At 33.5% G+C, this 25,292-nt stretch overlaps 1 protein-coding gene across 7 annotated transcripts in view; it reads left to right on the forward strand.

Moving 5' to 3' along the window:
• The window catches only part of Mipol1 (mirror-image polydactyly 1), a 301,689-nt gene that overhangs the window by 83,528 nt on the left and 192,869 nt on the right, over nucleotides 1–25,292 (forward strand). For 6 of the 7 annotated variants that reach the window (XM_010632664.3, XM_010632658.3, XM_010632659.1 and 3 more), the window contains 2 exons: nucleotides 7,276–7,309; nucleotides 7,569–7,739. In XM_010632664.3, coding sequence (XP_010630966.1) covers nucleotides 7,276–7,309; nucleotides 7,569–7,739 — 205 coding nt within the window. The remainder of the gene's footprint in view (nucleotides 1–7,275; nucleotides 7,310–7,568; nucleotides 7,740–25,292) is intronic. The other variant, XM_033765142.1, reaches the window with a different exon arrangement.

Genomic DNA, 25,292 nt, shown 5'->3' on the forward strand with positions numbered 1-25,292 from the left:
TTACTCAAGGCTGCATGCAGCAAGGATGCAAAGGGCTTAACTATTGCTTGAACTGGCATAAGCCTTGGCATCATCCATGTGGTGCTGGTTTTACAGGCTTGAAGAATGTCAGAATTGTGGGGTCAGAGAGCCTTCTCTCCATATTTGCGGAAGCTGGGAGACAGACAGAATGCCTCTGAAAGGGCAGTGGAGGAAGCTGTGAGAGTGAAGCCAAAAGTATGGTAGAGGCCACAGGAAGTTGGAGATGCCAGGAACATAGAACGTCTGCTGAGAAAAACAACTACAAGGAGGGGGAAAACATCCTCAAGAAAAACCATGAGGACTGCAACTGGCAATGTTACAGGAATGCAGCCACCCAAGCCGTTTTAAACTCATATCTTGCCACACCTTACCCTGGTTGCTTGGTACAGAGCTACAGGATGTAATGCTTGCCCAAATGGGTTTTGGTCTTGTTTTGGTTATATTCTTTTCTGTTATTACTCCCTTTGAGAATGCTTAGCTTGTTCCCTTGTACGTTGGAAGTGTTTAATTTAAAAAAATGTTGTTTACAGGGGCTTACATTTAAGGGTTTACCTTGAGTCACATGGGAGACATTAGACTTGTACTTTTCAGCAATGCTGGAATATTAAAACTACAGTGACTCTTAGATATGCATTTTCTATAGAGAGATGCATGCAGGTCTTTTGGGGAACAAGGGGAGAATATTATGGTTTATATCAAGAATGATTTTTCTATAAAATGGAATACTACTCAACCATAAAGAATGAGAAATTAGAGTCATTCATAGGAAAATGGATGCATATTGAAGTCATACTCTTAAGTCAAATAAATAAACTACACATGTAAATACCAAACAGTTTCTCTAGTGTGAAAAACTGTAATTATAAATAAGATCTTAATGGTATAATTGACAATATGAAATAGGAAGAAAAGGGCTAAAGGTGTAGGGGAAGTAGGAAGGGTAGGGAAAAGGAAATAAGGGAAAAGAAAAAAATCTGAGAAAACAAAAATGGAAATAAAGTTTTTGTAAATAGGAAAGGGAGGAGGGGATGAAGGGAGGGCAGGGGTATGGGGGAAAAATGACAACCAAGATCTTTCATGTGAAGGTACAAGATCCCAATGATGAATGTAACTGTACTGTATACCTAAAAAGTACCAATAAACTCAATGAGAAAAAAATAAAAAATAAGAAATAAATAGCATCATCCCCAAAACTCTGCTACACTCAGGCCAGGCTTTGGTAAGGTAGTTATATCATGGGGACACTATAATCAGTGGTGTCCCAGTGTACTAATGCGTTAAGCAGCTGAATGTGCAGTCAGGAGGGGACCTGTTTAGTCAGGTCCCTAGAGACATTACCTGGAAGGATACAGCTTCCTCCCTGGTCCCTCCTTCTATCCTGCTTCCTCACCACTATGACGTGAGAAGCTTCACTCTGCCAGATCCTTCCACCATGCCGTTTCTCACTTGAAGCTTGAAAACATGAGCCAAAATAATTCTGTCCTCTTTTAAGTTGTAGGTGTTGGGTATTTTGGCCCAACAATAAGAACGCAATTCAGACATTAGCACTTAGAAGATACTTGAGGGTCATCTTGTATAGAAATTTGTACAGGTATTCCTCATCTCTAGAACCAGCCATTCCTCCAAGGGTTCTACTTCTTCATATTAGAAACTGGCATTAGAAATAAAGATCTGGAGGCCAGGTGTGCCCTGTCTCTGGAATGTGACTACTTCTAATTTCTCTCTGAAGAAAGAGTAGGAAATGTGTGTATACTAATTACTGTGTGTGTGAATACTTGTATATCTGTACCTATATTCTACTAAACATTAGTTTATTTTGAAATCTAATCTAGTATAACAGCTCGTTATAGTTTCCCTTTTTCCTCGTCTCTCACGACCATGAGAAATCTTGCTCTACAAAACACCATCAGTTTACTTATGTGTTCAACAACAGTATAATATATATTGTACATTTTTCAGAACCATTAACACATGATTCTATGAGATTTCACTCTGTGTGTAGGTCCTTTAGCCTTATAGTTCCCAATCTTGCCTAGTTGGCTTCTTTCCCCCAACTCTACCTTTTGAAATGAGATTATGCCAAATTTTAAAAATTAATCTTATTGGTACATTTAAGGTATACAGTATAATGACACTCATCATTGGAAATTTGCACCTTTACATAATCCGTCTTGGTTCTTATTTTTTCCCCACTCCCCTGCCCTCTCTTCAACCCCTCCACCCCTCCCTATCTGCATAGAGTTTGTTTCCATTTTTAATTTTTCTCATATTCCACATTTTTAAATGTAGTTTTATCATATGCTGCATTCTGTTTTAGGATCCTTTGACCTCCTGATTATATTTTATTTTTATATATTAAGGTTCAGTCTGTGCTACAAACATAAGTTCTGTGGGTTTTGGTAAATGCATAATGTCATGTATCCAGATTAATTCTACCACTTAAATATCCCCAGTCCTTCCTGTAGTCAAACTTTTGGTACCTACATGCTGTCTCTCCAAACTTGTAGCATCAACCGACATGTTCTCTGCACCTAATAGTTTACTTTTCTGGAATGTCATATGAGTGGAATTATACTTCTGTTGCCTTTTCAATTTGTCTTCTTTCACTTACCAAAATACATGTATGCTGATATGCAGAAATTAATACCTTGTTCTTTTTCATTGATTAGTTTTCCATCGCAGTTTGCCTACATATATATATATATATGAGTTTTTTCTTTTTGGTACCAGGGATCAAACCTGGGACCCTGCACTTTTGAGGCAGGTGGTATAAAAGATGTTTTGATTGCCTCCAGGTTGAACAGTGTTTAATGAAGTTGTTATAAACATTTATGTACAGATTTCTACCTGAGTATAATATTTTCATAACAGTTTAGTAAACAGTGGCATAATAACCGATTCTTGTGTTAAATTTATTTTAACTCTGTGAGAAACCACCAACACTGATTTAGAGTTCCCCTTGCTTGGCATTCTTGCCCACATTTAGAACCTTTGCTTTTCTTTTGTGTTGTTTCTTGTATTGGATGTTAGCTATTCTACTAGGTTTGTAGAGTTGTCTCAATATTTTATTTGCATTTTCCTGATGACATAATTTTGAACATATTTTATGTTTGTTTTTATCTGCATGTTGTCTTTTGTGGTGTCTATTCAGATGTTTGATCAGGTTATTTATTGTATATTTTTCTTTTTGTTTAAAAGAGTTATTTATATTTTAGATAGAAATATTTAAGCAGGTAAGTGGTTTTCATATATTTTGTTCCACTCCATATCTTGCCCTTTTTTTAGTCTTTTAACAGTATAGTTAATAGAACACAACTTTTAAATTTTGTAAAACATGACTTAATGTTTGCTTTTATTTTCTTTTATGGTTACACTTTTTGTATTGATCCTAAAACTCATTGCCAAATGAAAAGTCACACAGATTTTTCTCCCATATTTTCTTCTAGAATTTGTAAACTTTGTGTTTAAATGTATATCTGTGATACATTTGGAGTTAATTTTGTGAATGGTATGAGGTATATTTGGGATTCTTTTTTTTTTATTTTGTGTGTGAACATTACTTTATTCTACTCCAGTTTATAGAAAAGTCTGTCATTTCTCTATTAAATTTTCTTTTTCCCTTTGTCAGAAATAACTTGGCCATATCTGGTCATATTGCAGACATGATATTCTCTTCCACTGATACATATCTCTACTGCTTTGCCAACATCACACAGTCTTGATTACTTCATTTTATATTAAGTCTTGAAATCAGATTTCAGTCCTCCAAACGTGCTCTTTTATAACATAAAATTGTTTTGGTTGTCTTAGTACCTTTGCCTTTAGATATACATTTTAGAATCAGTTTGTTTATATTGCAGAAGTCTTTGCTAGAACCAAATTTTTATATATACTTTCAAAGTATATATCCTTTTAAATTTTTCAATTATGCATCTTTTAAAACTTTAGACACATGGAAATGATTGATGTTTAAAGAGATGGAGTTATTTTTCTGATTTGCCCTTTGTTTTTGGTGTACCTCATAAAAATGTACAGATACATATTATATCTTAATAAATAGTTTTTAAAGTTTAGAACTCTTCTTTGGATATTTATGTGTACTCTTATGTTTAGTTTATCTGCTGCTAAATAATGCTGTAGTATAACGTCCACTAATTTTGCTACCTAGTCAGTCTTCCATTCTATTCAGAACATTTGCTTCTACATAGATATTTCTGTTTTTTTAAAAATAAGATTAATCCTCTAAAGATAACAAATCAGTTTTTCATATAGCATCACAACTCTTGAGGTAGATGATATTTATGTTCAAAGATGAGAAAGATTAGGGCACTTGATACTTGGCTAAAGAGTCAAAGTCCATAAAGTCACATTGTTAGAATTATCTACCTCAGATTTACTGTGGCAACTATAATTTAGCACATACAAAATGAAATTTATTAATTCACTCTTAAAACCTGATCTTCTTCCTTAATCCCCTATTTTGATCAGTAACTCAACCACCTACCTACATATCCCAACCAAAAGTTCTTCCTTAGAAAACCTATTAAATCAATCTCTTAGTTTTGTTCATTCTATCTCTTAACTTATATTTTAACAAATCCTGCCTTTCTTCCTGATGTTTTTTTATCCTCCATTGTATATCTTCTTTAGTTTGTACATTTATTTGTTACACTTTTTATGACAGTATATTGAAACTACTGTTTCTTGAGAGAGACATTTTCATTTTGTTATTTGTAGCATTTGTGTTAAGAGAGGAATGGAAATGAGAGAAAAGAAAAACATTCAATCCCCAGCTTTTTCTTTCAATTAATCAATTCCATAAATATTTATTGAATATATACTAATGTCAGGTACAGTGCTAGTTGCTGGCAAGTTCCAGTTTAGTTAAGAACATGATCTAAATAAGTATACAAATATTCGAAACAGTATTAATTGGTACAAAGATTATTGGTTCCTCAAAACAGTTTATAGTAGGAGCTTCTACTGTATCATAGTCTAGGAGTAAGGTGGGTGGGAATTAAGAAAGGTTATTCATACCAAGCAAAAACAGCAACAAAAGGAGTAGTTATCAGCGAAATGTTGTATGGTACCGTGGAGGTTCCTTTCTCTTCAGTTGAGTCTGTTCAAGAGATCACTTTAGGCTAAATTTTAGAATTAGTTCATAACTAAGTTTTACTTTACTCAAGGACATATTTGGAAGGATTAAATATAGAATATAATTATATAAATTAATTCTGTTCCCTATATCTTGCTGAACTTCAAATTTTGTGTCTTCTTTCTCCATCTCCTTTGCCACTTCTGACCTACTTTGTCTCTTTCTGTTATAGTGTGTATCTCATCTTACTCAACTGTTTCCTTGCCTTTCGTATATATCTTGAATTTTCGATGATTTTTTTCTTTCTTTTTTGCTTCAATCTAAAACTAGGTAAAAAAATAAGGGTTCAAGTTAAAATGAGTCACAAACACAAATATACACATAACTATGTATGTGCATTTGATCTCCTGAGATGTTGACATCTTTCTTCAATCTCTTTTATTCTTGGGTATTTAAAATTACATTAATTTTGGCACGTGTAAAAATGAGCAAAAAAGCAAACGAGTCAGAAATTTTTGATTCACTGATCAGTAGTTCTTTGTTATTGAGGTTATGGTTTTATTTCTTACTATTGAACAAAATGATTCACTATCAGTTCAGGAAGGAAAAAGATGAAACTGACTGATTTAGGGACAAATCAAGAAATGTGAATTTTATGCATGGGTCTTTTCACTTAGAGTACAAGATTGTCAGAATTTGCATGGTATAGGAAATCAATCAAAACTTGCTTGTAGAAATGTACTTCAGCAAAATTCTTACTAAATATCATGTCTTTGTCAAATTAGACTGTGGTAGGTATAATTTAGAGTTTACACAAGGTTTAAATTCTTTTGTTTTAAAGATTTTATTGGTACGTGTTTGCAGTACATAACAGTTACATTCACTGTGGGGAAGGTGGTACATGTGTATCACACATATTAATTTTTTTACATCCTCTTCCCTTTCCACCCTCCCTCCTGCCATGTCTTGGTCCTCATGCCATTTTCAAAAGAAGCAAAACCTATGTAAGTTCTCCAAAATTCTGTAAACCAGATTTTGGGCAGCAGTGAATGACAGTTGCTTTAGCATTGGTTATTGTACAAGACTCCTCCTCAACCCGATTTTTACACTCCTAGGTTTATATATTTGTATACCAAGCATACGAATTTAGAATTCACACTTTAATTTGTATGACTGTCCCTCAAAATACATAATATGTAATGGTGTCATTTTCTGATAAATTAATTGGAACTGGTTTTTGGTAAATCTAACATTCTAGGTCTGTTATATGATAATGAGTGAGCAAAGTAAACAACTTAGTGTCAGTCAACAGAATATTTCCTGAAAACAGTAACTTGAATATCTTAACTTTTTAGTTTATTTTCAAAATAATTGAGATTGTGTTTAGAATGTATATAATTTCACTAATATCCATTACAGATTTTCTATTAATTTATTCAATTTTGTGGGTGCCTAAATTATAGGCATTTTCTCAGATGTTGTTCAGAACTTCTTTCTTTTCCTTTAGTGCATTTTCTTAGTTCATCAATAAGTACTATGAGACTAAATGTGTTATAAGGGAAATCAACCTATTTTCTTTGTATTTTAGTTGAATGATATCATATGTGAAAACAAAACAGTTATCTGAAAGAGTGGTCCAATTTTGGTCAGGCTTTCTATATGGTATATTTGTTTTAACAAATAAAGAGTAATTCTCAGGTTAGATTTAGTATAATTATTTATCATTGCTTTTGAGGAAACATAGTTAAACTTTGTAATAAAAATACTTGCCTTGTTTTACTTGTGATTGTGTCCAAAAAAGAGAGGAAATACAGTTTGTGATAAGAACTGAAAGTCTAGGAATAAATATAATGATGAGTGTGAGAGCTTCTATCACTGGGGAACTTTCTTCATCTAAGCACATATGAACAATTGATCCTTGTAGTCATATATAGCAGTAAACATTAATAACTTAACAGTCTGAAGTCAGTGCAGAAGATATAGAGCATTATTGAAAGATGGAGTCGAGCAGGTGGCACTTTAATATGTTCAGTGTCATGGTTGACTCTAAAGACTAGTCGAATGAAATTACTTGAGGTTCTAAAGATTTAAAAAGCGAACTCATTTTGCTGCACTAAGGAAATGCTACTGATCAGGCTTTCTGTGTCTCTTTTTTCTAGGCTAGAAAATATTAACCCTGAAGAAAATGACATGGTAAGCCATTCTCTGAGGAGATTTCTTGATGTCAGTCTTATATCTTAGAGGCTTAAGTTCAATTGAGTGGGTTTCAAGAACTAAGATGTGGGAAAAAGAAGAATTGACACACTAATAATGTACATCTTTGCTGCAATATGAAAATTCAATAACTTCACTCAGTCAATTTACAATTCACATGTGCCTATTAATTAAAACCCTATATTAAATAAAATATATTAAAACTTCATGTCTGACTAACATATAATGGTGTTGGTAGACATTACAGGAATTACTGAACAGAATAAACAATGCAGACACAGGGATAGCTATTCAGAAGAATGGAGCTATAATTGTGGATAGAATCTACAGGAGCAAGGAATGTAAAAAGAGAATAACTGCAGAAGAAATGAATGCTGTGATAGAAGAACGAGATGCTGCTTTGTCTCAGGTAATTCTGCATGTATCCCGAAAAGCACATACTTACCATTTTTTATTCTTTATTTCACCATTAAAGTGATTTTTGCCCACATAGTCTCAGTTCACATAAGTTTTTGGCACAAAATTAATGCCACAATAATCAGATATATTAAAATAATTATAAAGCCATTCAAAATGTACACTTGCATTTCTTTATACAATTTATTGCATCATCATTTCTTAGTAAAATATGTGCTTTATAACATGTTAATTATTATAAAAATGTACTTATATTCTTTAAAATAATCACTTTTATACTAGATTTCTTACTTAAGTTGCAGTTTTGTGAGGACTGTGAATATGTCTTTTTTTACTGTTTTATGCCAAATGCCTAATTTGCTGCCTTCTAGTACATATTATTTAATGGGTCATTATTAGTAAACTCTTTGTTCTGAACATTACCTAACACATTCGTGCTCTAACTGAGCCCTTATTTCTGCCCTGAGACTTCTCTTGAGGAGTGCCTGTGTTACTCTGTCCCATACCAGTTATACCACTGAGCCTGAAAGATAATTCTTCATTATTGTTTTTAGGTCATTGTTCTTTTTCTTTTCTTAACTGCTCCAGCTTTGAAACTTACACACCAGATTATACTACTCATTACACCCTATTGTAGTTATGTACACTCTTCCTGTCACTTTTCATAAAGATTTTGGGTCGGTTTCACTGTCTCTTTCTTCACTCACTCCTGTCAAATTCTTGGTGGTTTACATATCTTTGTAGACATTTCAATATGCTCACCTCATTTCCTGGAGTTTCTCTTGAGTACTATACACTCCAGTACTTCTGCAATCTAATCTATGGTTGTTTCCTATCTTTCATTAGGAGTTTCATTGTCAAGCATTCCTATTTTTGATGTTTACCTACTTTCTCACCTACTGGCTCATTTATTCTACAACTCCCAACTTAAGCTATTTTTCAACTCCACTGGCACCTCTTTTTATGAATCTTATCAATTCTTTTTGGTCTCTCAAACTTCATAAATTTCTTCTTTCCATCTCGCCTTAAACCCTGGGGCTTCCACACTGAGCTAAAGCCCCTGCCTTTGTTTTTAAATTTTGAGGCAGAGTCTTACTGGGTTACCCATTTTAGGCTTGGGGTTGTGGAACTCCTTCCTTAGCCTCCAGTCATTAGAGGCTTGAACTACCACCATGTCCAGCTCTTTTTTTCTCCTTATATAGCTCAGAAATGATAGCCCATCATAATTATCACTAGTTTTCTTAAATTTAGTACTCTGGATCCGCTCTCTTTTTTTCAACCTCACCTAGTAAAATCAAAGCCCGGTTGAATTCCTCTTTCTATCTGTTCTATACCTTCACAGCTTTATTGAAAAGAATAAGTCCCACAGTTTGCTGTCTAAACTTAGCACTTAGTATTCCCTGGCATTCTTCTTGGCTTTCATTAGTCCCCTCAAGAGGACTGTATAAATTCTCCTTTCTCTTTAGATGTACCTGTTTTCTCCAGACAAAAATGAGCTTGCACATGGCACTGACAATTCATCATCTCCCAGCCTAACTGCATTAATACCCACATCCCCTTCCTTTTCTGCTTTACTTCTTTTTTACTGTGGCTTTCCTACTTCTTTACTAATTCACATTTTTTCTTTCTTCACTCAAGGTCATCACTAATCAGTTTGTTCCTTTTCTCTCCTACTTCATCAAATGTTTCCTGTTAGTTCATTTTTATCTGTATCCAAAATGCTGTACTGTATCTAAAATGCTCTTCCATGGGGCTGGAGAATTTTGGTAAATATGGATCCGCCTGTGATCATCTTCCAAACTGAGAGCTGCGTATTCCCAAAGGCCCTAATCCTGGAACATCCTGAATTCTAGTGTTTATCCCCTCAGCATTGTAAGACTGTGATAAACACTATTACTCCAGTTTTGTTACTTCAGTTCTATATAACTTCAAAAACTCAGGCATCTCTGTCTTCCAACCAGAGTTCTCTCCTTATTCAATCTGATTTCTTAGTACTTTCCCAATACCTAGAAACTACAAAATTCTGAAGGGTTAAAAATGCCTGCAGACCTCAGTCACCTCTTTCCACTTACTCCTCTGCAGTATCTTAGCCACTGGAGTTATTGTTGTGGCAACAGCACTCTGTTGCCTTTATACAAATGTGTTTAATCTTGCAATTTTTCTTCTGTTCTTGGCTGGAGCATTGGTCTACCATAAAGGATTCTATCCTATCTAGATATGAAAGTCTGACATTTATCATCAGATTAATAGAAGATATTTAAATTTGTAAAATGAGTACCTGTTTTTATATTTTTGTTATCTACTGAGTATATTGAATTTTAGATTACTCATTGTGCTATTAAAGAGATAGTTAAAAGTATTTTCATGTGCTTGGAAACAATTATACTATAAACTCAAATATTAGGTTTTGTATCATTTATTTTCTTAACTAAAAATAAACACATAGAGTATAATTAAATATTGACTGCCATTCATTCCTACTTCCTCTCTTTTCCCCATTGCCTCTCATCATATAAATAGAGAAAAAAACCAACATTTGGCAGTATTTGCCAATAAGTCTTTATAAACAGATATTATCTATCACTGTATTATAGTTATGTTTTTTTATGGAAAGCGGTTGTTGATGATTTATTTTAATTTCCATATTTGTAAGCCATTGGGTCAAACAGTATTCGTTTTTATTGTTGTAATAATCGTATATTTAAACTTTTGGATTAGTGTCATATTTTTAACTTGATTTCTTCAAAATACACACTTTGAGGGCTGGGGATTTAGCTTAGCAGTTCGGTGGCCTGCCTTGCAAGCGCAAGGACCCGAGTTCAGTCCCTGGTCTCAAAAAACAAACAAACAAACAAAAAACCCCAAAAGCAAACACACTTTGTTTGGAATAGTTATAGATAACAGGAAGGTTTCAAAGATAGTGTGCTACTTAGAGTTCCCATATTTTCCTGATTTTGCCATCTTGCATTGCTGTATTGTTTGTTAAAATTAAGTTACCAGCATTGATACATTAGTATTAACTCAACTCTGTGTGTTGTTCAGATTTCACCAGTTTTTCATTTGTGTCTGTACTTTACTTCAGGATTTTGTCCATGGTACTACATCGCATTTAGTTTTAATTTCTCCTCACTTTACTCATCTGTTCTTATCTGTGACGACTTACTAGTCTTCTCCCTACAACCTTGATAATTTTGAAGGATATTACTCATGTATTTTGTAGAATAGCTCTAAATTTGGGTTTATTTGGTGTTTTTCTTATGATTAAATGGATTCTTTATATTTTAGAGAAATATCACAAGGCTTTTACTTTAATTTTAAAGCTATTATTTCGCACAATATGTTTTCTAATTATACTATATTCTGTGTACGTCCAGGAAAGCTTTAGTCTCACTCTATTTCTATACTGAAATTCTTCAAAATCGGTGCAAAATTTTTAAAATTTTATATATTTGATAGCTCTCAAATCAAGTTGAAATAATTTTGTTACCTAAATTGGGCTAGTTAAAATCTTATCCTTTTAGATATATCCTTATACTTTTATTTATAACATATTCTTCCTACACCTCTTGCATCTGAAATTAGAATCAAAAGTCTTAAAGTCTTTCATAGGATGAGTTAATAATTTATACTGAGAATTTTTTTGTTCAAAGAATTATCTTACCAACCAGTCTTTCATGCTTTCTTTGTCATTTCTTGGCCAATTTATACTTGAATATTTTATTCAATTTTTTTAAATGCATGAAATTAGAAGATAAAGCTGGAAACTTCTCCTGTATCTTTCTCTTTACCATTCTATATGTTCTGTTCAGTTCCACATTGTTGTAACAAAATACCAAAGGCTGGGTACTTTATAAAGAAAAGTTTAGCTCACCATTTTATAGGCTGAAATTCCAAGATTAGATGGCTCCATCTGTTCAGCCTCTGGTGAGGACTTCTTGTCAGATGGTGTCAAAATTGTGGGAGTGTTCAAGAGATCACATCAGGAAATATTAAGTTATATTCACAGGCCAACCTTGCTCTGCTTATAAAAAACTGCTCTTAAAGGATCTAATCAGGTTCCTGCTAGAATTACATTAATCTCTTCTGATGGCAGCACACCCGGTGACACAACCACTTTCATCCAGCTCCATCTATTAAAGGTTCTGTTACCTCCCAATACCACCATACTCTGGTTTCTCTTCAGATCATATAAATCTTTCACCTCCCAACACCTCCACACTGGGGACCAAGATTGCAGTACATTAACTGTTGGGAGGGACATTCAAACCATACAAGTTAACTTGTGAGTTTATCTCCAACTTCTCTTGGGCAAGAATAAAAATCTCCTTTACGACTCATTTCATGCTTGTTTTATTATTGGTTACAAATTCTGAGAAAGGGAAAAAGGACCCAGTTTGAGGTCATAAACCATTAAGTTTCTGTGTAAATAAATATAACTTGAGAAATGAGGATTGTTGGGTAGAGTTTAATGCACGTTTGAGAGTTAGGTAGTGAATGAAAACCTATGAGAAAAGTTTCATGATTCCTTCCGGCAATATTCAGCTTGAATACATTATAACACTATAGATTCTTGATTTACTTGTGGTTGGAATTTAGTAGGCGAGGGGTCAGGGAGGTATTACAATAATGACACATAGAGTATTTTCATATGTAAAGAAGAAGAAAAGCGATTGATGATATAGAAAAGATCTAAGAAGACTTAGAGTGTCACAAAAGGAAAAATCCTGAATAGTAAAAAACTGATTAAGTCCATGTATTTGAGTTCTTCATTTGTAAAATAACTATTTTACAGTTATAGTCAAGAGAAAAAGATACTTCAGACAAAGACTTTGAAAAATATTACAATTATTACAATGCTTTCCATATTTTTTCTGCATAATTTTATAAAGATTTATGGAAAATGATGGATAGTTTTATCACAGTAAGCCAGATCCAGAAGTGGTAAAAGAAAGGGAGCATATTTGAGGAAAAAAGTATTACTAATTTAAAATTACAAAGACTTTCCGCTTGACATATCAAGCTCAGAAATTAAAATCTAAAAAGTTCGTATATTTCAGGATTCAGAAATCCATGCTAGGAATGGATGTGAACTTCTCACTTGATACTCACTGTGACCAAAAGACATTCTGAAAATGCAAATTGAGATTGTGGAATGTTCATAAATTAACAAACCCACATGAAGATCAAACCCAAAATCTTGGCCTAACACATCAAAATTAACCTTCTACATTGAGAGGAGATAATCAAATAATGTGGTGTCTTAACCTCTCCTTTGTCAGCATTGCCATCACTTTGTATTTCTTGTACTTGGTTGGCATAGTGGATACAATATAACAGATACAAAAATAATTGGTTAAATTAGTAGAAATTTGACGAAAAGTTCACATTTGAAAAGAAAATAAATCAACATTTATAATTTCATTTTTCTAGAAAAATAGAAAACATTTTTAACATTCCTCATTGTAGTTACAGAAAAATTTTATCATTTTTCTGTTTCTTAATTTGCTTTCTTATCTGTCATATAATTTGTTGCCAGTGTGTTTTCTAGTGTAATGGCTGATATATATAATTAATATTTCCATCAGTTATAATTATTCTTCATTTTGTTTATTATAAAGTTTTATAACTTTTTGAAAGTATAATGTTGGAAACTATAGATAAGCAAAAAGAAGAAAAAGTGCCCATAAACTCAATTCCTGGAAATAATCATATCTAGATTGTCCTTTTATGTTTTTTAAATTTTTATTTATTTAGGTTTTTTGAGACAGGGTCTTGCTGTGTAGTTCAGGCGGGTCTTGAAACTACTGTGTAGCTCAGGTGACCTAGAACTTGCAGTGATCCTCCTGCCTTAGCTTTCTGAGTGCTGGGATTATAGGCGTGTGCTCCCATGAGTGACTTTTTAAAAACATATTACATTGAACATACTACTTTGTAACCTGATTTTCACTAAGATTTTACAATTTCTTGCTCTCCTAGTTTCATATGTATATGTTAAGATCTGTTAAATTCATTAATCATTTGGGAGACTTGATATTTTTTATTTGAGTAATTAAAACATTTTAAAATTAAATTTTTATATATATTTATGATTCTCAGGGGCCCAGGAATAAAAATAATATACAAAGGGGCTAGAGATTTAGCTCAGTGGTGCCACACCTGCCCGAAGTGCAAGGTTCTGAGTTCAATCCCCAGTACCAAAAAATAGGGATTTCAGTTCATAAAATGCTAAGGGCTTAAAGCCCTTATTCCCTAAATATGAACTCTTAAAGTTTTTGTGTCTTCTAGTAATATAGAAAATTCTATTCTTGAAAATTTCTGGGCAGTACTGTATAAAGTGGATTGACAAGATATCTAAAGTAGGGATGGCTAACCTTAGTGCTCAAATTGTAATTTGAAGCCCATTTATTTATCACAAAGTGCCAACAATGCAATTAAAACTGAATACTGAAGTTTTGATTTAGGAAAAACAACTCCTACATTAACATCTTTTGTCTTAGAAGAAACACACAATAACAGCTTTCAATTATACAAACAGCTTTTTATATGAAAGGTAGAAGTTTGGGTTTGGCACGCTTTTGCACGCATGCTGATGATGTGTCAAACTGGTCAGGGCAATTTGGCTCACATGCCGGCAGAGAGGGCTCTGTGTACCTGCTGAGGCACATGTGCCTTAGGTTTGCCACCAGTGGCCTAAGGCGACATTGGGAACCTATCCATAATTTAGACAATCAATTAAAGATTCCAAGCAAGAGAAAGAAAGGAAGACAGATTAATTTTATGGAAGTGAAGGCTTTAAAAATATCAATCAAGTTATAATAAACATCTCAAATGGATTTGATGAACTTGTATAGGTATGTAGCCAGTACCCAGCATGAAATACAAAATATTTCTAACATTCGAGAATGCTCTTTCATTGATTTTTCCAGTTAGAATTTCTCAACAAAGTTTCCTGTTATTTTTACTTCTCACTGTAGGTCATTGTGATAGTTTATCTTGATTGTCATTTTGATCAGTGTGAAAGACACTTAGGATATTAGTGAGGCATACTTCTGGTATGTCTGAGTAGGTCATGGAGGGTTGACCTATCGTTGGGAACTATGTGATTGATGTCCCTTTCTTTGGCTTTTTCCTCTCACTTAGCTTCTTGACTTCCATAAAATTGACAGCTTTCATTTCACTATGCCATTCCAGCATGGATCCAGCTGACTATAAACTGAAATTCTGAAACTGAACCAAAAAGAAAGCCTTACTTCTTTAAGTTATGACTGAGAGCTGGGGTCATTTCTATGAATGACCATGTAGTTCAGAAGCCTTTGGAACTGTTTTGCAGTAAGAATTTGGAAAAGTTTGAAGAATCAAGCTAAAAACCCAGTGCTCTAAGCAGAGCTTGATGGGTATTTTGCTATATGTTCAAAAGTCCAGGATGCTCCTAACAATGAATTTAAAGACTTTGCCTATGAAGTTTCAAGACTGTCCTAGGAATTGGATGAAAGGCCTTTCTGGTTGTTCTAGTAAAGAACTTGTCTACAGTTTTTCATATCCTAAAACTTTATTTGAGCAGAGGAAAGTTGAAGGCAGTGTAACATTCAATCGGTGGCATGGTATGGCTGGCTGCCTTTAGACAGATTTAAACTAAGAATCAGTAGCAAAAAACAAAGTGGAAAGATTTAAACTTGCAGTTTGACCAGAAAAGGAGGGCATGTAAAGTTGGGACCAGAGAAGGTGTGGTTGCTGAATAAATGAGTGCTATTAAAAAGCACCCAAGTAGCATGTGTGGGTACCATAGGAAAGATACTTTGAGAGCATCTCAGGAATTGTCCAGATCCCACCCATCAGGCTCAAGGGTAGAAATGTGTAAACTCTTTTGAAATATTATAGTTTGAGAAGAGAACCCCAGGATACCTTGCTCACTTCCTGTTGCCTAGGGAAGCATTTTCCCAGGTTTAGCCATCTCAATACTCAGGCTTCTGAAGCCATAGCCCAAGGGGACATTGGTCCAAGGCAGACATTGACCAGGTTATGCTGGTTTTTCAGGCATGCAATCATCAGGTCATAAGTTTTCCACCCAGATCTCAAAAGAAGGGAAGACTGACATGGTTACAATCTCTGCCAGGAGCCTATAAGAGTGTTATGCATGCCTGTGAGAATGAATTTGAAGCTGCAGTGGAAACTGCAGAAAGATAAAAGATGACAGGAGCTTGGAGCATCTGCTAAAGAAAACTGCAGAACTAGACCAAGAGAGGCCATGTGGGCTACAACTGCACGGATGCCCAAGTTCTTTGGAGCTCGTGCTGGGTTTTAGCCTTGCTTTGATCCAACCTTTTCCTTGTTTTTAAAATGAGAATGTTTACTCTGAGCATTGTATCTTGTGAGCATGTAACTTTTTTTTTTTTTTCCAATAGCAGTTCGCGGTTAAGAGTTTGCCTTGAATCTCAGAAAAGGCTGTACACTTCCAAGCAATGCTGGTACTTTTGAGACCTCAGGGAAGGAATTACTGCATTTTAGTTGTGTGCTGATAGTTATATTGTCATGTTAGATAGAATTGTTACCTTGCTATTGTCTCTGTTTGGAGATCAAGTATAATTTTAGGAGATGTGTTTGGTTTTAGATTGAAAAAATGGAGGACTTGTATTGGTTAGTCCTGATTGTCAACTTGACTGGCTGGGATATTTCTAGGATATTAATATAGCCTATTCTGGGTGAGCTGGCTGGGGGGCAAACCTTGGGAATTGTATTTGATTCCTTGTGCCTTCCCATTTGGCTGTTTTCTCTTATTCAGCTTCCTATCTGCCATGAGATGGTCAGCTTTCCTCCCCCACACCCTTCCATGATTGATGTTTTTGCCTTGGAGGCAACCAACCATAGGCTAAAACTTTGGAAATCATGAGCCAGAATACATTCCTTTACTTTGTGTGTGTCAGCTACTTTGTCCTAGCAATGGAAAGCTGACCAATGCGGTCATTTTATGTATTTTTAAATTTATATAAAAAAAATCACATTGTATACTCTTATCTGTATCTGTTTTTATAATTTTCAATAATTTGTCATTCTCATGTGAATATATCATTTGTTTCCATTTTTAGTACATATCAGAAATTTATTTCATTCTGAACCTATCATGAATGAAATTCTATGGGTTTCTTGTGCATATACTTGGTGATAAGTATTCATATCTTCTGGTGTGTATATGTGTGTGTGTGTGTGTGTGTGTGTGTGTATACCATATACTGTATATATGTGCTACTTATATATGTTATATATGTATGTTATTTATATTTACATATGCATATTCAAAGGAGCAGATAATCTTTGAAGAATAGGTTTAGCTTTATTAAGCAATGGGAAACACTGTTACAAAGTTGTTAAGCCATTTTGATGCAGCAATGTAAGAGAGTTGCACTCATTATGTGAGTTAACACCTTGGTATCATTATATATTTTAATTATCATTAGTTTGATTTGTGTGTAGTTATATTTAATTGTGGCTTTAAATTGTGTTTCCCTTGTGATTAATGATATTATGCACATTTTTTGGTATTTATTCGCCATTTGTTATCCATTCTGAAGTGCCTATTCAAAGTTGTTGCCCACAATTAAATTTAGTGGTCATCTTCTTACTGATTTATATAATTTGAAAACAAATATTTGTACAGTTAGTGACTTGCATTTTTATTCCCTTCATGCTATCTTTTAGTAGCACAAGTTCTTATCATTTCAGTTAGTTTTTTTTTCCCTTATGGTTAAGATATTTTCTGCCCTGCTTAAGAAACCCTCGACATTTTTGTGATAATGAACACATAATGCTGTGATTTCTTCAAGGAGTTTGATTATTTTAGCTTTTACATTTATACCTTGTCTGTTTGGAATTAGGTGTTTTATGGTCAAGTAATATTTTTTTCCATATACGTGGCCAGGTGATTTAATTAGCACCATATGTATTAAATATTGTGTGTCCCTTCCCACCTACTCTCTGTGGATTACGGGGGAGCCCTTGTAGTAATTTAGGTGGCTGTGTATGTGTGGATCTGTTCCATTGGCACAATACTGTATACTTAGAATAGAGTATGTGTCTTGATTTCTGGTAGCATTATAGTAAGTCTTGATTTCTGATAGTGTAAAGATCTAGTTTTGTTACTATTCTTCGGCATTTCTTTACCTATAGTAAGTAATTATTCAGCTTGTCGTTCTCCACAGAAATTTTGGTAATATTTAATAGGGTTTGAATTGTCTCCAAGAGTTAGTTGAAGGAAGATTGGCATTTAGCAATTGAACCTCACATGAGCATCTACTGATTACATGCTACCCCTGAAAGAGAAGTATCTTCTGATTTATCTACCTAAATTTTCACTATTTCCTGAATCGCCCTAGCCAGGCAGTTACCTGGATCTCTTAGATCCGTGTCTTTTCATAATGCAATAAAACTTTGGATGGAATTATATTGCTAATTGCTTTAACTTTGTACTGATGTACACAGAAGCAGTGATTTCTGGATACTAATACAGAGTCCACCGTGGATTTGTACTTTCCATACTAATTGCTGGTAGATGTTTCTGTGTGATGTTTCCATTCCCAAGCTGTCATGTTCTCCTCACAAAATGATTGATCTTTTCATGAAAATGATTTTTTCTGTACACACTGCTTTAGGTACATCTCCCAAGTTCCTATGTTTGCTTGTTTTATTACTGAGAACTGAACCCAGAGCACTAAATTATATCCTCTTTTTTTTTTTTTTTTTTTCACCAGAGATTGAACTCTGGCCCTTGCACTTGCAAGGCAGGCAGCAGAACCACTGAGCTAAATCCCTGGCTATCCTCTACAGTTTTATTTTGAAACAGGGTCTCCCTGTGTATTCTCAGCTACCCTTGAATTCACCCTGTAGACCTGGCTGGCCTCTAACTCATGATGATGCTCCTGCCTCAGCCTATGAGCTCTGGGATTCTAGGCATGAGCTATCATGCCTGGCCCCCTGCCTTTTTAATTTTTTATTTTGAGTCTGATTCTTGTTGCCCAGGTTGGGCTTGAACTTGCTGTCCTCCTACCTCAACTTCACAGAATACTAGGATTATAGTTTTGTGTCACCATAAGTTTTTTGTATGACACATCTCATTGTCATTTACTTGAAGATTTTTCTCTGTTTTATTTATTATTTTTTTAAGTAGATCTAAGTTTTCTATTATTCTGTAAATCAACACATTAGGTAATGTTTATGTGTTTCATCTTATTGCTCCTAAAGCTCTACCTGTATGATTGCTATCTTAAAACGCTTAAGATACCAAAAAGTAAAAGTTTTCCTAAAATTATTTTTCAATGGCATTAAAAATATCCCTATTTTTAAGTATATAATAGGACTGAGATATAGCTTAGGATAGGATGCTTACCTAGCATGCATAAGATCTAGGTTTGATATGTAGCACTGCAAAAATATGTGTGTTTAAAATAAATACTAATAAGTTTATAATGTTGTAGTAAACCTATCCTGCATTCCAGAAGACGCAGTATTCTTCTAGTAAGGGGTTGGTAGCAGGTTAGACAAGATACCAAGAAATGTGAATTTGAGCCATGAACTCATTATGGACCCATTTAATAGTTAATAGAAGTCAGTAAGTATTAGGGAATGTGTATTATAAATTTTTGAGATAAAAGGATCTCTGAAGATTGGATTCTATAAAGCAAACTAATATTTTATAGTAGTTTACTTGTTTTATAAACTGTTGTCAGCTCACAAAAATTTAATTTGCTGAAGTTTTACTCTTTTTTGGTACATCTTTGACATTTTAATAGATTGTTATAGTTTGAATCTAAAATATTACCCACAAAACTCATGTCTTGCACAGGGAATTTTTGAAAGATGGTTGGATAATAGTTTGGATCATCAGTGGATTGATCCATTGATAAATTCATAGTTTCATGGCAACATTAGAAGGTGATGGAATCCTAGGAGGTGGGGCCTACTCTGAAGAGAGTGAGATCATGGGGACATGCCCTTGGAGACAATATCTTTTCCCAGACCCTTTTCTCTGGCTTGTTCTCTCTGTTTCCTAGCTGCCTTGAGGTGAGTGGTTTTCTACACTATTCTTTTCTGTCACATTTCTGCCTCATTACAAGCTTAAAAGCAATGGAGCCAACTGACCGTTGACTAGAACCTCTTAAATTGTGAGACAAAATAAACCTTTCCTTATCCAAGTTGTTTTTCTTAGGTATTTTGTCATAGCAGTGAAAACCTAACATGAATTATATTTACACTAAATTTTATTTTCAAAAACATAATTATATTTAACTAAACACCTAATAAAGATACCTGATTAACTTCAACAAGTATTGATTGTTTTTTTGATTCTGCATTTCCATTGGCTGTTACTCAACAGCAGCATTCACCATATTTTTTAGGAAATTGTGTAAAGACATGAAAGAGAACCTCCAGAACCGGTTTAGAAATTAGCAATGATTAGGTAGGTATGCTTGAAATAAGCAGAAGTATTTTGAGGGTAGTTAATGGCAATGTGTCTTTTACTGTAATAAAGTTTTAGAATTTACACATTCAGTGTATATCTTGATCATCTTATGCACTTATTTTTAATCCAATGTGTCAGGCCACTAATATAAAACTGGTATTATAAACATAGTATATCAAGGCCTGCACTATTCTTTTAAAAATGATTCTGTGGTTATGCTTAGCATTTGCATACAGGTTTGTTGGATTAATTGCTACTTGACTCATCTATCATAATACTAAGTTCTGGGATCACTAAAGATCATTCTTCCAAACCACTTTCTGGAATTAATTTAAATATTTAATGTCAAAACCTTGAAAAGATTGAGAGGGAAATGGATTTTATTGTTTCTGGTAACCTGTTCCACTATTATAATCCCTTTCAAAATTCCACAGTAAACTATTAATCTATTAATATTATTTAGCAAATATAGTTTTAAATTATGATAGTGTTATATTGCATACCTAAAATGTACAAATAAGCCTAATGAAAAAGTAAGTTGAAATATGTAATAAAATGTACTTTAAATTATATTTTACATAGAAATCTATTTAATAAGTATATATGTAGATCATAAGTATTAATTTCATAAGTGTTATTTTGATTATATTGCTGTAAATTCTGTTTTTACTTATTTGTTCACAGTATTGATTTCAGATTAAGTTCACATCCTCAAATGAAATGTGTAAATATTAAGTTGGCACTTTGGTGAATTTTGACAATACATATACCAGTGTCACCATATTGCAGTGAAAATCTGGATCATTTCTCTAATTTAAAAGTTTCACTTATTTATATCACTTTCTTATCAGTAATCTTTGCCCCCTCCCAGACAACTTCTCTAATTTTTTTAGACTACAGATTTGTTTTCTATTTTTTTTTTAATGTTGCAGATTTATTTTGGTTATTCTACAAATTTATATTTGTGGAATTTTACAAATCAGCAAAATAGTCATGATATTCAGAGTGCTGTTTTTTCATTGTATTGATGAATTATATTTCATATTACATTTGTTATTCAGTATCCTTTTGAAGAACATTTATAGTTGTCCTTTTTTTACCTAATAAACCTGCTATAACAATTCTCTTTTTATTTCCATTGTTTATGGGTACATTCAAAGGAAACAATACAGTTACATTTATCATTGGGATCTTGTACCTTTACATGATATATCTTGATTCTTGTTTTTTCCCCATACCCTGCCCACCCTTCACCCCCTTCATCCTTCTCTATTTATAAAGATTTTTGTTTCCATTTTTTCATTTTTTTACATTTTTTTCTTTCTCTTTATTTCCTTTCCCTTCCACTTCCCACTTACCCTTTCACCAGCCAATGTCATTCTAAATTATCAAAAACTGAAAATCTTCATGTTAAAATCAGGAACAAGACAAGGATTCTGCTATCACCATTCCTGTTCAATATAGTTATAGAAACATTAGTTACAGCAATTAGAGAAGAGAAAGTAATAAAAGCAATAAAGATAGGAAAGGAAGAAGTGAAAGTGTCATCATTTGCTGATGATATGATTCTCTACATAGAAGATCCAAAAACTCAGCCAAAAGACTTCTAGACTTGACATTCAGTAGAGTAGTGGGAAACAAAGTCAACTCTCAAAAATCAATAGCCTTCTTGTATACAAATAACAGACCCACTGAAAGAGAAATTAGGGAAACAATTGCTTTCACAATAACATCCAAAAAAAATGAAGTAACTGGGAATCAATCTAATGAAGGAAACAAAAGACCGCTACACTGAAAATTACAGCACTCTGAAAAAAAAAGATTGAAGAGGATATAAGAAAATGGAAAGACATCACTTGCTCCTGGGTAAGAAGAATCAACATAGTGAAAATGGCCATACTTCCAAAACTTCTGTGCAGATTCAATGCAATAACTCTTGAAATCCCATCAGCATATTTCACAGAACTTGAGTAAACAATCCAAAAATTCATTTGAAACCAAAAGAGACTGAGAATAGTAAAAACCATTCTCAGCAGCAGAGATATGGCAGGGGGTATCACAATTCCCAATTTGAAACTATACTACAAAGCCACTGTGATAAAAGCAGCATGGCACTGGCAAAGAAACAGACCCAAGGATCAATTGAAAATAGATTAGAAGATGCAAAAACAACACCACACATACTCAGCTACCTCATACTTGACAAAGCAACCAACCATCCTCACTGGAAGAAAGATAACTTCTTTAATAAATGGTGTTAGAAAAACTGTCTTTCAGCTTGCCAAAGATTAAAACTGGATCCCTATCTTTCACCATATTCTAAACTAAAATCCAAGTGGATTAAATATCTAAATATCAAAACAGAAACACTAAATTTACTGCAAAGTAAATTAGGTAGAACTCTCGAAGACATTGGCATAGGAGAAGACTTTATGAACAAATCCTTAGCAGCACAAGAACTTACACAAAGAATAAACAACTGGGATCTCATTGTAATAAAAGTTTTTGCTGTGCAAGAGAAATCACCAATAGAGGTGAGAGACAACCTACAATGTGGGAAAAAAATCTTTACCAGTTGTTCTGCAAAGGCCTACTGTCTAGAATATATAAAGAACTCAAAAATCAGACCCCCTAAATGCAAAGACCCGATTCAAAAATGGGCATCCAAAATGAACATATTTCTCAGACAAAGTAAAAGCAGCAAATAAATATGTGAAAAAATGTTCAACATCTCTGGTCATTTGAGAGATGCAGGTGAAAACAACATTGAGATTTCACCTCACCCCAGAAAGAATGGCTGCTATGAAGAAATCAACCCATAACAAATGCTGGTGGGGCTGTGGATAGAAAGGAACCCTTCTCCATTGTTGGTAGGAGCGCAAACTGGTACAACCACTGTGGAAATCAATAAGGAGATACCTCAAAGAACTAGGATTAGAGGTCCCATTGACCCAGCTATTTCTCTGCTGGGTATCTTTCCAAAAGAATTAAAAGTATCACACCACAGTGATATGTGCACCCATATTTATAGCAGCACAGTTTGTAATAGCTGAAATTTAGAAACAACCCAAATGCCCATCAATTGAAGACTGGATAAAAGAAGATGTGGTTTTTCTATAAAGTGGAGTACTACTCATCCATAAAGAATGAGAAACTAGAAACATTTATAGCTAAATGGATGCATATTGAGGCTATACTCCTAAGTGAAATAAATAGGACACACTTGAGTAAATACCGAATAATTTATCTGGTGTGAAAGATTAAAAGTGTAAACAAGGTTTAAATGGTATAATTGGGAGTGTAAAACAGGAAAAAAATATAACAATTCTTATACAAGTTGTGTGTGTGTGAACATAAATTTTCATTCTCTGGGTTAAATGCCTTGGAGTAGATACAATCATAAAGTAGGGATATATTAGGAAAATTTAAAAATTACAGAATTGGCTGTCACATTTTCAAATACTCAGCAGCAATTTATTGAACTTCTGGTTACTCTGCATGCTAGCCAATATTTGTTGTCAGTGTTTTTAATTATAGCTACTTTAGTAGGTGGATAATAGTTTATATTGTGGCTTTCATTTGTATCTCTTAATAATTACATAGAATACCTTGTCATGTACTTATTGGCTGGCTGCACATTTGCTTTCCTTTTTGAAACATCTCTTCAAATCTTTGATTTGACTTGTTATTGATTATAATAATTTTTTGATATAATTTATGCCAGATATATGTTGACTTTTTATAACAATTTTAAACTATATTTGGCTAAATAATATTAATAAATTAATATTGAACTGGAATTTTTAAGGGATTATAATAGTGGATCAGATTACCAGTAACAAATTATTTACTGCTTAGCTACAGCCCCAGCTCCAATTTACCAATTCTAAAAATATGAGGGCTGGGGATTTTCCATCAGGCAGAAGTGCAAGGTCCTCACAATTGCAAGGTCCCAAGTTCAATCGCCGGTACCAAAAAATAAATAAAATAAATAAAAATAAAAGTATGATTGTGTATGTAATTTTTCCTCACTTTAGAATTGCAAAGATAATTGTCTTGTGTTTTGTTCTACAAAGTTTTTTTTTTAGTTTTTAATTTTAGTTTGTAGCTTTGGTTAATTATGTATTGTGTTTTGTTAAGGCAAATGGAAGCTCATTATTTAACCTAGGTTTTCAAGCTCTATTTATTGAAAAGATAGATTTTTTTTCTTATTGCATAGCTTTAATGATGTTTGTTTAAAATTAATCGACAGTGTGACTTTGTACCTATTTAGACATACTCTTAGGGCATACTGTTCAAGTGATCTATTTAGCTATATTGTATCAGTGTCACAGTGTGTTGATTACTAAGTGGTAGACATTGAAAGTCCTCCAACTTTGCTCTTTTTAAAAGTTATTTTATTACTCCAGGTTATTTGAATTTTCCTGCAAATATTAAAATCAGATTTTTTGGAAACAGCCTGGCGAGGTTATGATTGGAATTATGTTGAATCTATAAATCACAGGAGTGGACAGATCAGGATATAACTATTTTTAAGTTTTTTCATTCAATGATATATCTCTTCACTGAACTCATCATGATTGTCTGAGTGTTAACAATGCACCATATAGTTTAAATTGGAAGAATTTTTAAACAGTAAAATTCCATTTGCCATTATCCCTTTGACATGTTAACGTATACTTTATGTATTCTGTTTCAAATAATAAACTTTCAAAAATTATGATAAAGATAAACTTGTTCATGTTTGTCCACGAATTTATCATGTGTAGTACATTTTTTTTCCTTCTTGTGGGGTTGAATTTTTGTTTTCTGTCATTTTTGTTAAGTTAACCATCTTTTAATGCTTTTTCTTCCTCCCTTTTCCTTTTTCTTTCTCCCTTCCTATTCTCCTGCACTTCTTTTTCTTCTTATTCTTCCTCTTCCTCTTTTCTTCTTCCTCCTCCTTCATTTGCCCTTCTAATATACATCTGATGTTGAATTTAGTTCTCATAAGTATATCTTTGTTTCATCCTCATTTTAAAGCATATCATTAGTAGATATAAATACATAGCAATATATAACAGGTAACATAGGGGTCTCCTGTAATAAATATAT

Source organism: Fukomys damarensis, unplaced genomic scaffold, assembly GCF_012274545.1.
Source record: "Fukomys damarensis isolate Sample0158 unplaced genomic scaffold, DMR_v1.0_HiC HiC_scaffold_17, whole genome shotgun sequence".
Lineage (NCBI taxonomy): Eukaryota > Metazoa > Chordata > Mammalia > Rodentia > Bathyergidae > Fukomys > Fukomys damarensis.